At 36.9% G+C, this 14,033-nt stretch overlaps 1 protein-coding gene across 11 annotated transcripts in view; it reads left to right on the top strand.

The window, feature by feature from the left end:
• The window catches only part of kmt2cb (lysine (K)-specific methyltransferase 2Cb), a 141,085-nt gene extending 127,052 nt beyond the window's left edge, over positions 1-14,033 (top strand). For all 11 annotated transcript variants that reach the window (XM_051138075.1, XM_051138114.1, XM_051138096.1 and 8 more), the window contains 10 exons: positions 1,000-1,139; positions 3,226-3,327; positions 3,458-4,613; positions 7,100-7,236; positions 7,338-7,468; positions 9,874-10,045; positions 10,578-10,694; positions 10,794-10,867; positions 11,476-11,584; positions 13,375-14,033. In XM_051138075.1, the coding sequence (XP_050994032.1) occupies positions 1,000-1,139; positions 3,226-3,327; positions 3,458-4,613; positions 7,100-7,236; positions 7,338-7,468; positions 9,874-10,045; positions 10,578-10,694; positions 10,794-10,867; positions 11,476-11,584; positions 13,375-13,467 (2,231 nt within the window). In that variant the 3' untranslated portion in view covers positions 13,468-14,033. The remainder of the gene's footprint in view (positions 1-999; positions 1,140-3,225; positions 3,328-3,457; positions 4,614-7,099; positions 7,237-7,337; positions 7,469-9,873; positions 10,046-10,577; positions 10,695-10,793; positions 10,868-11,475; positions 11,585-13,374) is intronic.

A 14,033-nucleotide genomic window follows, 5' to 3' on the forward strand; every position in this document is an offset into this window, starting at 1 on the left:
ATATTTATATATATATTTTATCTTTATATATACTATATAAAATACTTTTGTTACATTATATCTGACGGTGATAGGACAAAAGTGAGTCGGTGAATGAATGAATTACTAAATAAATAAATAAATCGCTTTTATGGTGCATTATACATATGTGACCCTGGACCACAAAATCAGTCATAAGGGTCCATTTTTGAAATTGAGATTTATACATCATCTGAAAGAGGATAAATAAGCTTTCCATTCATGTATGATTTGTTATTTTAGGACAATATTTGGCCAAGATACAACTATTGGAATATCTGAAATCTGAGGGCACAAATCAAAATATTGAGAAAATCGCCTTAAAGTTGTCCTTAAAGTTTTTAACAATGCATATTAAGTTTTGAGATATTAATGGTAGGAAATTTACAAAATATCTTCATGGAATATGATCTTTACTTAATATCCTAATGACTTTTTGGCATAAAAGAAAAAAATATCATTTTGACCCGTACAATGTATTGTTGGCCATTGCTATAAAAATACCCGTGCTACTTATAACTGGTTTTGTGGTCCAGGATCACAATTGTGGGAGTGTAGCAGTAGAAATGAACCTGATTGGTACACAGTTGCATTCAGCATGTTTACACAAAATACAATTATAGGATAGCAATCAGGAATTGTTTATCCGTCACTTGTTTAACTGTGCAATATTGTGTCTCTGTCTGTCTGAGCTGTTGACAGAAAATCACTATTGATTTTGTGAACGATTAGAGAAGCTGCTTAAACACAGTAGTGATCTTGGCCTGAACTCCATCCTATTGAAGTCTGCTCATCTGTGTCAGATACTCACTTAATGAATGTACTGAATCAGATTAAAAGCCTCAATACAAGATTACATCTCATTCATCACAGGGAAATGACACGGCTCTCTATTATCGTTGCGTAATTGCCGTTTTTACGCTAATCAGAGCTGGTAAGGAAAAGCTTTTCTGTTTATTGACAAATGTGGATCTCTTTCAGGTCTTGTTGGCAGTAGACTGCAGGGTAAGAAGGGACACGAAAGCCCAGGACTGAAGCAACAGTGGTGTCAGCACTGTAAAGTGGTTGTTCTGGGCAATGGCGTGAGGAAAATGACCAAAGATGAGCAGGGCAAAGCACAGGTAATAATGTGTTTTGGTTTGCTCTTAGTGTTTTCAAAAGGCTTTTGATACCCATTTTATTTCTAAAATGTGACGTATTTCCTAGTCCCACCTTGGCCAGTATTCGCATTAACACAATCACTTACAGTCAAACCAAAAATTATTCAGACACCTTTAACATTTTCACATTATCACAGTTCATTCGCTATAGTTTAGAAAATGGTAATGAAATATGACAAGAAGTGAAGTGTTAAACTGTGTCAGAACAAATTCATTTTGATAATGTCAGTTAACTTAGAAAGGTATGTAATGAATTAGGTTGAATAGCTGTCAGCTGTTAAATTTAAATACTCAGTTAGATAATACCAATTTATGTCATCCAGTTACCAAGCAATGCTTAATTTTGTTCAGTCTGTGGTGCAAAAAGTTCACATTAGCCATTAAAACACTTAAGCAAAACATGGTCAGGTCAAAGTGTCTAAAATAAAAAAAATATAAAAATAATACAAAATAATTGTATTGCTTAATAAATAATTGTATTGTTTTTGTAAAATAATACCAAAAAAAAAAAAAAATTAATATGTCACATTTTACTATGTTTTGCTATCTTCACTTGCGTAAATTACCTATAGTGTCTGGCACCCTCTAGTACAAAAATATCAAAAATTATATCTGGTGTCTGAATAACTTTTGGTTTGATTGTATGTCTAAGGTTAACATAAACATTTGGGAGAAAATAGGATTTGAGTCAGTATATTAGATCAGTGCGTTAGGTCTTAAAGTGACACCAGCCTAATAAACCTGCTGCTGTCTGTTTTATTAATGTTAATCAGACTACAAAAGAAAAAGTTACAATTTTAATAAAAAACTATTCAAGTTTTTAATATATTTGGTTCATACAGTGTTTTATTTTACATTTGATTACTTTCATGATTACTTTTTAAGATTACTTTCAGATTACATTCAGTTTCTGTAGTATTTATTATCTTATTTAAAAAACGTAAAGAACTGTTTATGTCATTTCTGTATTTGTTCTACTGTATTTATTTGTTCTGCTGCTTGTTATTTCTTTGTTCTGACAGTTTACTTGTTCTCACTAAGTCTGAGAACTGTTTACTTAAATTATTTCTGGGGCCTACTAGTTTTTACTACTTTGTAACTTCCAAAATAAAAACCAAAAGTCAAAATAATCATCTATAACACTATTGCCTGATTTTGCTGTATTTCGTCGTAAAAAATAGTCTGAAACAAGTCACAACTGAGCCGCTGCACATCTCCATTCAAACATAGCTGTGTTTCGTTTATGAATGAACGTGCGTTTTTAAACGAATCTAGTGAGTCAGTGATTCAGTTTCCCATTCATAAAGACAGTCACTTGCTTTATTCCTGAATGAATCACCCGTTGGAACGAATCAAATGAATGATATGATTCAGTAATTAAATCAGTGACTGGCTGCCACCTACTGGCAGTTTTAGATTCATTTTTAAAGTATCTTTTCAGTTATTTAAATCACTTAAAAATTCTGTATTCAAAATGTTTTGTTTAAAACATTAATCTCAACATTAGTTTATAAATCTGATTGCACTCATGTCACCTCTGAGCCTCATTAAACACATGCAAACACAACTACAAGCCACTTTTGTGTCGTTCTGTGCCACCTCTGTAGTACAAATAAATTTTGTTAATACTGATTTTAAGTTGATTGGTAACTTATTATACTTGTTCTTACTCTGTTATTTTAATTAGAATTTTTAAAAAGCTCAAAAAATATTTTTAAAAATTTTGACATAAAAGATGACATACTGTTAATGAAGTTAGAAAAATGCCATTAGAATTCCCCTGTAAATCACTTTAAGGAGTCAAATGTCACCTCGTAATGTGAAGGCAAATTTTTTTGATTTTTTTTTTGATTTTGACTGTGCTCCTAAATTAGAGAAAAAGAGAAAAATAAGCATAGAGCCCTGCATATTGTCTACCTCTAGACTTAATAGATGACATCAGTAAGAAAGTCATTTGAGAAGCGAAGCAAATTACATTATTACATGCAATTCAAGTAAGACACGGCGAGCATTTTAAAACCCGATGTCCTCCTTTGATTTTTCCCAGGAGTCTCAGTTATGTTCGGACGGTGGTTTGGTGTTCTGCAGTCATAGCTGTCTCATTCTGCACTCATCATCCTCTCAGTCCAATGGGAGCACAGACACCAAGGTTTGTTTTTCCTGTCATAATCCATATGGGAACAGCGTGACTGATTTTATTTGACGGATGGATGAATTGCTCTTGATTACGCATGATGAATGTTGTGCACATGTTTCATTTCTCTGTGTTGCATTTCCAGGCGTCTGTTGCTCTACTTTCTGAAAGTGCTTTGAAGCAGAGTCCCTCAAAAGTCCAGCACCAGTACAGCAACAACATGTCCTCGCTGGATGTCCACTGCCTGGCCCAACTCCAGCCCAAACCATCCCCTCCTTCTCCAAACCTCCACATGGCTTTTACCCCAGCCGAGGCAGCTCAAGCGATCAAGATGGAATCCAAACCTGAAAGCATATCGGAGAGTCATCTGAAAGTGACGGTAAAGCTTAAACCACGTTCTCAGAGCCTGATGGAAGACAAACCGTGGCATCACGGCAAACGGTGGAAAGGTCTGCGCTGGCGAAAATGGACGGTACACATTACAATACCAAAAGTTGCCACCCAAACATCTGAGTCGGAATTTGAGGAGCTTTTGCAGCAGCTCAACTCATCTTTGCGGCCGTGCTCAACGACTCGCGATCGACGCCGCTGCTGTTTCTGCCAACAGATAGGCGATGGGATGACGGATGGTCCAGCCAGGCTGCTCAACTTGGATTTGGACACTTGGGTGCACCTCAACTGCGCTCTCTGGTCCTCTGAGGTTTACGAGACGCAAGCAGGTGCCTTGATCAATGTGGAACTGGCACGCCAACGAGGGCAAACTGTGGTTTGTGCGTTCTGTCAGCGCTTGGGCGCCACCAGTGGCTGTCATCGACTGCGTTGCCTCAACATCTACCACTTCACCTGCGCCCTACAAGCCGGCTGTACGTTTTTCAAGGATAAGACCATGCTGTGCCACCAGCACCGGCCGCGAGGATCTGGCGCCGCCGCCGGGTTGCATTTAGAACAGCAGCTGCGTTGCTTCTCCGTGTTCCGCCGCGTTTTCGTGCAGCGCGACGAGCTGCGACAGTTAGCTGCGGCTGTGCAGCAGCCTGAGCGTGGCCATACTTTCCGTGTGGGCAGTTTGCTTTTCCATGCAATGGGTCAGCTGCCACCTGCACTGCTGCCCACGTTTCATTCAACCACAGCCATCTTTCCACCTGGCTACGAGGCGAGCAGACTCTACTGGAGCATGCGGCACGGTCAGAAGCGCTGCCGGTACGTCTGCTCTGTGGAAGAGCACGAGGGGCGTCCTGAATTCACCATCCGCGTTATTGAGCAGGGATATGAAGAACTGTTGCTGACTGACACCACTGCTAAAGGTACAAAAGCCAGTCTCCATTTGATTAATTATATCACATATACTGATATAAAAGCTGACAGCGTTCAAATTTTGACCAAATTATAGACTTAAGCTAAAATGGTACTGTTCATTACATTTTCATTTCATGGGTACGAAAAAATGAGAATCACAATATGGCCTATTAAGATTATTAAACTTCAAAAATGTCAATGATTTAATTAACCCTTGTGCGTCAATTTAAAAAAAAAGTTACACATAGGTTCATAGAGGTCAAAAATGTCCATGTCAAAAAGCTCTCATTACAGTACAGACTTAAGCTTGTCTTATTTTAAAGAAGACCCTTGGCAGATTATTGTTAAAGACAAAAAAAGAAGTAAACTAAAAAAGTTATAAAGGTTTAAGTTTATGAAAATGATTTATGAGCATTATTTTATATAAAATATCTATTTTATAAAACAACTTGAACAAAAAAAAAAAAAAAAAAAATCAAAACCATAAATCTAAAGTTGTGTTCCAAATTTGAGGTTGATATCTCAAAAAATAAGCTAAACAGAACAAAAACACAGAAACTGTTTTTAGGACACACATATAAACCACACTCTGACATCCAAACCAACATACCCACACAATTATAGCTGCATAATTTATCCATTTGACTCTATAATATGCAGAGGCAGAAAACAGGGATAAAGTGAGTATTTTCTTTATATGCCAAACTTGGGGGAAAAAAATGGCCCCATCTAGTAAAAAATAGTACAGATTTTAATTCTGAAGCCTTGCCAACAGAATGAAAGCCTATTAACAAATATTGCATCATTTTATTGTTAAATGGCCCTGGGATTAAAGATTGCAGTTTTAATGGGTTTCAGTGAGGGATAAAATAGATTTATTAAAGGAAATGAGGGTAAAATATTTAAATTCCAATAAAAAAAAAAAAACACACCTGTGCCAAAATTTATGCAGTTGGCATTAACACAAGCAAAATGATCAAAAAAGCAAAACTGAAAAAGACAAGAATGGAAAAAAAACACTGTGCTCTTGCATGCTCTACAGTCTCACATTTCAGAAAAGTTCTATCAGTGAATCGTGTGTATAGTCAATGCCAGTAGATTGGTATTTATGAAGTATGATATAGTGTGATATAGTGATATATATATGTGATATAGTGATATATATAGTGATATATATGATATAGTGTATGACATATATATATATATATATATATATATATATATATATATGCTATTATATATGACAATAGTGCTTCTCCCTAATATATATGTATATATTAAACATTTAAAACAGTATTTTAAATGTCCAATTACCCTGTTTTGTTTATAAGAAGTATTAAGTCTTCTGTGAATGTCTTTAATGTCATCTTAAGAATCTACTATACATGATTTATTTTCAGACTGTTTGGGTTTATTCTGGTTTATTCTGGAGATACGGTAGTCTTAAAAACTAAAAAAAAAAGCAGATATGTTTGTATTTTAGTATTATTTTGAAATGTATGTGATTTGAACTACGATATGTGACCCTGGATCACAAAACAAGTCTTAGGTAGCACGAGTGTATTTGTAGCAATAGCCAAAAATACATTGTATGGGTCAAAATGATTGATTTTTCTTTTGATGCCGAAAGTCACTAGGATATTAAGTAAAGATCATGTTCCAGGAAGATTTTTTGTAAATTTCCAACCGTAAATATATCAAAACTTAATTTTTGATTAGTAATACGCATTGCTAAGAACTTCATTCAGACAACTTTAAAGGCCATTTTCTCAATATTTAGATATTTTTGCACGCTCGGATTCCAGATTTTCAAATAGTTTTATCTCAGCCAAATATTGTCCTATCCTAACAAACCATACATCAATGGAAAAGTTATTTATTCAGCTTTCAGGTGATGCATAAATCTCAGTTTCAAGAAATTGACCCTTATGACTTGTTTTGTGGTCTAGGGTCACATACAGAAAAAAAAATAAAACCAAGACTAAAACAATAACAAGGCATAAAATCATATTGAAACTGCAGCTTTCATGTTCAAAAAAAACAAAAAACTAAAAACTTGTAAGCAATGCCATTTGTCTCCAAACTAAGTGATGTTTTGCCCACAATCAATGTTGCCAGTGGAGTTACTCTAAAGTCCACTTTAAAAAAACAAAATCAAAGCGCTTTCAGTTGATCAAATCTGAAATGAGTTTAAAAGGACCGTTCTCTGTGCATTCACATTGTAAGTGAACATTAAAGTAGACTCAGATGCCTTTTTGTTGTGCACATATTTCGAATCACCCTGAAACCACAAAAAAAACACTATTATGAGCCCCACATGTGCTCTGAATGTGTAGTAGAGGACAAAACAAAGTGCTACGCCAAAATATCCACATGCACCCCATATATTTTTTGTGTGTTTAAATGCAATTAGTTGTCTAGCCTGTTGAATATCGTTTCAACAGTCAAACCTGACAGCAATATGATGTTTTTTTTATTCATCTGTGTGCTCTAGGAGTCTGGGATAAGGTTCTTGGGCCCGTGGCTGAGAGGAGAGCTGAGACGGGCATGCTGAGACTCTTCCCCATCTATCTCAAGGGAGAGGACCTGTTCGGACTCACCGTCTCAGCAGTTACCCGCATTGCTGAATCGGTAAATACAATCAACCTTAATGTCATATTGTAAAGAGAGATGTCCAGTTATGTGCAGTTTGTTGCGACAAGCTCAAGTTGTGATTTGTCACTCTATTGTAGCTGCCGGGTGTGGAGGCGTGCTCGAGGTATCGATTCCGCTATGGACGTAATCCCATGTTGGTGCTTCCGCTGTCCATCAATCCATCTGGCTGCGCTCGTTCTGAGTTGCAGACGTACCCCCATCATGAGAGGTCAGTAGCTGAATATTGTAAAAAGAGTAAATTTTCACCAGATGTCGATAACAACCCAAGCCATGCATACACACAAATAAAACAAAACAAATAATTTCAGAAATTAAGTTATGTTTAATAAAATGGAATGACACAGGGAAAAATATTGAACTACTGAAATGTATTTAATACTTTGTACAAAAGCCTTTGTTGGTAATGACATCTTCAAGACGCCTCCTGTATGGAGAAACTAGTCGCATGCATTGCTCAGGTGTGATTTTGGCCCGTTCTTCCACATTTGTAAGTTCTTACTTTCTATTGGATTCAAGTCAGGTGATTGGCTGGGCCATTCTAGCAGCTTTATTTTCTTTTTTTTGAAACCAATTGAGAGTTTCCTTGGCTGTGTTTAAGATCATTGTCTCGTAAAATGTCCACCCTTGTTTCATCTTCATCATCCTGGTACTGTAGGTGTTGGGACTGAACCAGCTAATATTAATTTCCACTGACAAGAGGCAGGATTGCTTTCTAATTACTGATAGATTTCAGCAGGTATCTTGGCTTTCCATGCCTTTTTGCATCTCCCTTTCTTCATGTGTTCAATGCTTTTTCGCCACGTCATTCCATTTTATTACACATAACTTCGTTTATGAACTTATTTGTTTTGTTTTCTTTGTATGTATTGATTACTTGGGTTGTTACCGACATTGGTGACAATTTAAAGTCAACAGCACCTTTGGAAAAATGATGATGTGTTCAATACTTATTTTACCCGCAGTATGTTCACATTAATTAATTTCAGCGAAATTATGTGTGCGATAACACGGTTTCTGCAGATTTTAACAAAGTCCTAACTCACCCTTCTACAGGCCTTAAAAGGTCTTAAATTATAGCAGAAAGTCTTAAATTACTAAAGTTGAGGCATAAAATGTTGCACGTACTGTAAAGCAGGGGTGCTCAACCCTGTTCCTGGAGATCTACCTTCCTGCAGAGTTCAGCTTCAACTCTGATCAAAGTTGGAACTGAACTCTACAGGAAGGTAAATCTCCAGGAACTGGGTTGGGCACCCCTGCTGTAAAGAATAAATATCTTCAGGGTTTCTTTTCCTTTCTACTGTAGTTCAAATATCTAAACATACTTAAATCAAGGTACATTTACTTGAGATGCAAAATAAAGAAAACTTGTTTTATTAGAAATTGAACAAAATAGATTTTATGCTTAAAACAGGTACAGTAGAAGTCAAAAGTTTACATACACCTTGCAGAATCTGCAAAATGTTAAGTATTTTACCAAAATAAGAGGGATCATACAAAATGCGTGTTATCTTTTTATTTAGTACTGACCTGAATAAGATATTTCACATAAAAGAGTGTTCAGTGATAGTTGGTCATGAGTCCCTTGTTTGTCCTGAACAGTTAAACTGCCTGCTGTTCTTTAAAAAAATCCTTCAGGTCCCACAAAATCTTTGGTTTTCCAGGATTTTTGTGAATTTGAACCCTTTCTAACAATGACTGTATGATTCTGAGATCCATCTTTTCACACTGAGGACAATTGAGGACAATTGAGGGACTCATATGCAACTATTACAGAAGGTTCAAACACTCACTGATGCTTCAGAAGGAAAAACGATGCATTAAGAGCCGGGGGGCAGGGGAAAACTTTTAGAATTTGAAGATCAGGTTATATTTAACTTATTTAACTTATTAAATATCTTCTGTAGCTTCTGAAGGGTAGTACTAAATGAAAAAAAAAAAAGAAAGAAAAATGTACACATGCTCATTCCAGTCAAAAGTTTACACCCCTGGCTCTTAATGCATCGTTTTTCTTTCTGAAGCATCAGTGAGTGTTTGAACCTTCTGTAATAGTTGCATATGAGTCCCTCAGTTGTCCTCAGTGTGAAAAGATGGGTCTCAAAATCATGCAGTCATTGTTAGAAAGGGTTCAAATACACAAAAAAGCTGAAAAAACAGAATTTGTGGGACCTGAAGGATTTTTCTGAAGAACAGCAGGCAGTTTACCTGTTCAGGACAAATAAGGGACTCATTAACAACTATCACTAAACAAAAAAAACAACAGCTCTGGATCATTCAGGTGACAACGCAGTATTAAGAATCATTTTTATAAACATAAATTCAGCTATTATTTTCTGTTATTTCAACATCTTTTATGTAAAATATCTTATTCAGGTCAGTACTAAATAAAAATAACATACAGGTGTATTGTTTTTCCTTCTATTTAATCCTTAAATTTTATTTAATGTTCTTAAAAAGTATTCAGTTTACCTTAATTTGCACTGATCATTCAAATTTGCTTCCAATTCCTATTGGAATGACTGGATTTCGCCACAGCTGTGATGACACCTTTACATTTTAAGTTGAGGAACAGAAATAATGTTTTCTTTCTCTATATCTGCCATTGTCTCCTCACAGGTTAAAGATCCTCTCTGTGTGGTCCAGAACATCTCACTGCATCCAGAACTCAACGGTGGCGGAGAGCGGATCATCTCACAGCAAGCACTTTGTGCACTCGAAGTCATCTCAGTACCGCAGGCTAACCAGCGACTGGAAGACAAACGTCTATCTGGCACACTCTCGCATCCAGGTGAGTCTGTCAACCCGAGCCACTTCGTGAACAGCAACACGTTTGATCGTCTCACCCGACTGATGCATATTGACAAAAGCTGACTGAAATGGCCAGGTTCAATCAGACTAACTAAAAAGGAAGAGGTTTAAAGGATTCAGCCTTGAAATACTGAGTGTGCCTTGAGTGAATACAGTTCCTGTCATTCCTCTAAGAGCATCTTAATGAAAAATGTCTCTTTTAAGCCTGTGTTATTGGCATTCCTCCCTCTGGCATGGTTGCGTGGTCATCTAAAAGAGCCACAGCTGATCCAGTGTCACTTCCAGTTCCCTGCCGAGCTTTTTAAAACCACACAGGCATAAAAACAGCTTAATAGAGCTGTATACCTACTTATTCGTTTGTTGAGGACAAATTTGTACCCAGAAAACTAGCTGTGTATAAAAACAATGTAAGTCTGTGGAATGTGCCCATTTTAACTAAACATTAGTGCGAGTGTGTGTGTGAGCTCTAGCCTTGGGTGTGGATGCATGTCTAATGTGCCTAGTGTCTGCAGGGTCTTGGGCTGTTTGCAGCGCGTGACATTGAGAAGCAGACCATGGTGATTGAATACATGGGGGACATTCTGCGCACCGAAGTGGCCATGAGGAAAGAGCTGCTGTACAAGGCTAAGGTAAAGCTCGTTCAACCACTGAGGGAACAGCGTCGGGAATAATGTTACCTTGACTTGTCGAAATGTTTTTGTGTAAATCTGTTTGGATTTCTCCCACAGAACCGTCCAGCGTACATGTTCCGCATCGACAGCGAGCGGGTTATCGATGCAACCCGGTCTGGAAGCCCTGCGAGGTAAGAAATAAACTTGACTTGTCATATCAGCTTTCGAATCAGTGCATTATTTGATAATGCATAATGGGCAATGTCAACCCTGTTCTGTATTTTGAGCACAATGTTTTAGGATTACTATTTGAGATTTTAAAACTTGCCATTCAAAGGTATAGGGTTTTCGAAAGTCTCTTTTGCTCACCAATTCTCCATTTATTTGATTAAACAAATACAGTAATATTGTGAAATATTATTACAATTTAAAATAACTGTTTTCAATTTTAATATACTCTAAAATGTAATTTATTCCTTTGATGCAAAGCTGAATTTTCAACAGTCATTACTCTAGTCTTCAGTGTCACATGATAATTCAAAAATGCTCATTTTTTCTTATTATTAATGTTGAAAACAGCTTGCCTAATATTTTAGTGGAATTTTTTTTTTTTTGATGAACAGAAAATAACCCCCCTATAAGTTTTAAGCTTGCATATAATTTATGGACATAACCGAATTTTAGTTTTACCTAGTTAATGGCAATGTGCTTGACAAAATTGTTGTTAAAAAGTTCAAAGCGTGCTCTAGGAAGTAATTAATTTAAATTATAATTTATTTTAATTAAATTTATCCCGTAGGTACATCAATCACTCATGCTTACCAAACTGTGTGGCTGAGGTTGTGACGTTCGAGCGGGGCCACAAGATTATCATCAGTGCCGCCCGCAGGATTGAGAGGGGAGAAGAGGTAAGGATTAGGGAATTCACTAAAAATGAACTGCACCCTGAAAGTCTCATTTATTTTTATGCACCTTAAACAAAATATGCACATTAGGTACAGTAACAGTTCAAACATAGCCAAAAAATTAGCATTGCGATGCACAGCAACGTCTTGAAGAGTGTGAAGGATGCAGCAGGCAATTTTTTTGGGGGGATGTTTAATTGTTCATGCTTATTTTCACAATTTTAGATTTAGATTTCCTTTACCATCTGACGCTCACTTAAAGGGGTAGTTCACCCAAAAATAAAAATTTGCTGTTAAGTTATTCATTCTCACGCCATTCAAGATGTAGGTGACATTTTTTGCTGAAACCGTGGTCCTTTGTGATGCATAGAATACAAGTCAACAGCATGTTTTTAAAAATTAAAAAAAGAATATCAAGGTACATACAAATTATGCCCGTGGCTCTTGGCGATATATTGAGGTCTTATGAAGCGAAACGATCAGTCTGTGCAAAAACTAGGGATGCGACAATAAATCAATGCTGAATCAACATTGACATCATTAAATTTCTTAATTGTGCGACATTTACGGATAAGAATGAATAATAAGAAGTGCCGTAAAATGAATCAGGCCTATCACAAATTCAGTGTAGTATAGCCTCTCCTCCATTGACATCCATTAAAAAAATTAATTGCATTAACCGTTACACTTTTTTGGCTACAGGTTGCAGGTTTGGCTTCTTGTGGCTTTGATTGCATCTCGGCTCAAAATGCTTTTATGACACGAGATTAATGTAACACACAACCCACTGTGAACACCCTCGTAATTAATTTACACCTCAATTTAAAAATGTATAACTGATTATTTTAGTTTCAAGTATATGCAAGGAACAGGAAGCAAACTAAAGCATGCAGTGCCATCTGCTGTTCAAAACTAAGCTCAGAATCAATTCAAGAGAGAATCACGATGCATTTGGTAAATCTCAGAATCCACAAATCCTCAATCCACAAATTAATTCTGCATCGATTTATTGTTGCTTCCTTACAAAAAACTGAAAATTGTTTACAACATTATTACCTGTCATCCAGGACCTCAGGCAAATGATCTGGAGTGATGTCCGGCTCATGAACGAATCAGTCTTTTAAACCAGTTCACCAAATCAGACCTAATGGCCTGTAAATGTTTGCGGCACGAGCAGCACAGATCTACAGGAGGCTCTGGATTACAGCTAATAATGTTGTAAATAATGTTCGGTTTCTTGCACAGACCAATCGTTTCACTTCATAAGACCTCAATATATAGTCAGGAGCCGCAAGCATATTGCCTGACATGCTTTTTTGACTCTCAAAGTGCAGGTAGCCATTGACTTAAATTTTATGAATCACAGTTTCAGCTAAAAATCTTGAACTGAATTCATATTTGAGTGAACTCTCCCTTTTAAAACAACTGTATGTAGAACTGTACATCCATCCCAGAACAAACGTTTGGGAAAGAGACAAGCAATTTGCCATATTAGAAGTCAGTGTACCATTAGAATGATTTGAAACAAATATTTCAAGGGAAAAAACTTTTATATGCAGTTGCTTCAAAGTCGATCTTTTAAAACAATGATCATTCTCTTATAATGAACAAGTGACTGTACTGTGACTGTTCAGCATCATTCTTATCCAGACACCTAAAAATCAGTTTAAAGTGCTTCCGACTGCATGATATAATACTTTTTCCATCATGTGATAAAACACTGAATAAGGACTTTCATAAGAACTATCCGCAGTGCATCTGATTTGAGATTTGAACTTCCTTTTTTGTTGCAGCTCTGCTACGATTACAAGCTCACCCCGGTTGCAGATCAGAGCAAGATCCCATGTCACTGTGGAGCCTCCAACTGCCGCAAGTGGTTAAACTAAAGAGGAGTGACAACAACAACTCCTCCAACAACTCTGAGGTGCCAATTTACCAGAGGAAACGTGCAAAGAGGAAACAGCCAATCCTGGAAGTTGTTGTAACGGGCGATCATTTTTTAAACGTGCAAAACTAAGAGGAAACACAACGCGAGAATACAGCATTGTGTGAGAGCCATTCGTATCATTTGTTGACTTGAAAGGAGAAGGTTCCGTTATGTGCATGTGCCATGAGTCTGTGTGTGTGTGTGTGTGTGTGTGTGTGTGTGTGTGTTTGTCAGCTCGAATGCGTGTGCGTCACACGGGGCAGATTTCACCAGCGAACGAGGACGGAGAATGAGCGCGAGCACTGTGCCGGGTATTGCCTTATAGGTTGATGGAGGGGCAGGCCCATCTGTATGACGAGATCTGTAGAGACTGAACCGTAGAAATCAATGTAGAACATCACTGAATGGAGAATGTACGGAATTGACTTCCGCAAAGGGAAAAAAAAACATGTTGCACTAAGAAAAAAAACAAAAAAAAGAAAACAAAAAAAGAAACAGAAAAGAAAACGAACTCACAACTCAAAA

The sequence above is a fragment of the Labeo rohita genome, chromosome 2 (genome assembly GCF_022985175.1).
Source record: "Labeo rohita strain BAU-BD-2019 chromosome 2, IGBB_LRoh.1.0, whole genome shotgun sequence".
NCBI lineage: Eukaryota > Metazoa > Chordata > Actinopteri > Cypriniformes > Cyprinidae > Labeo > Labeo rohita.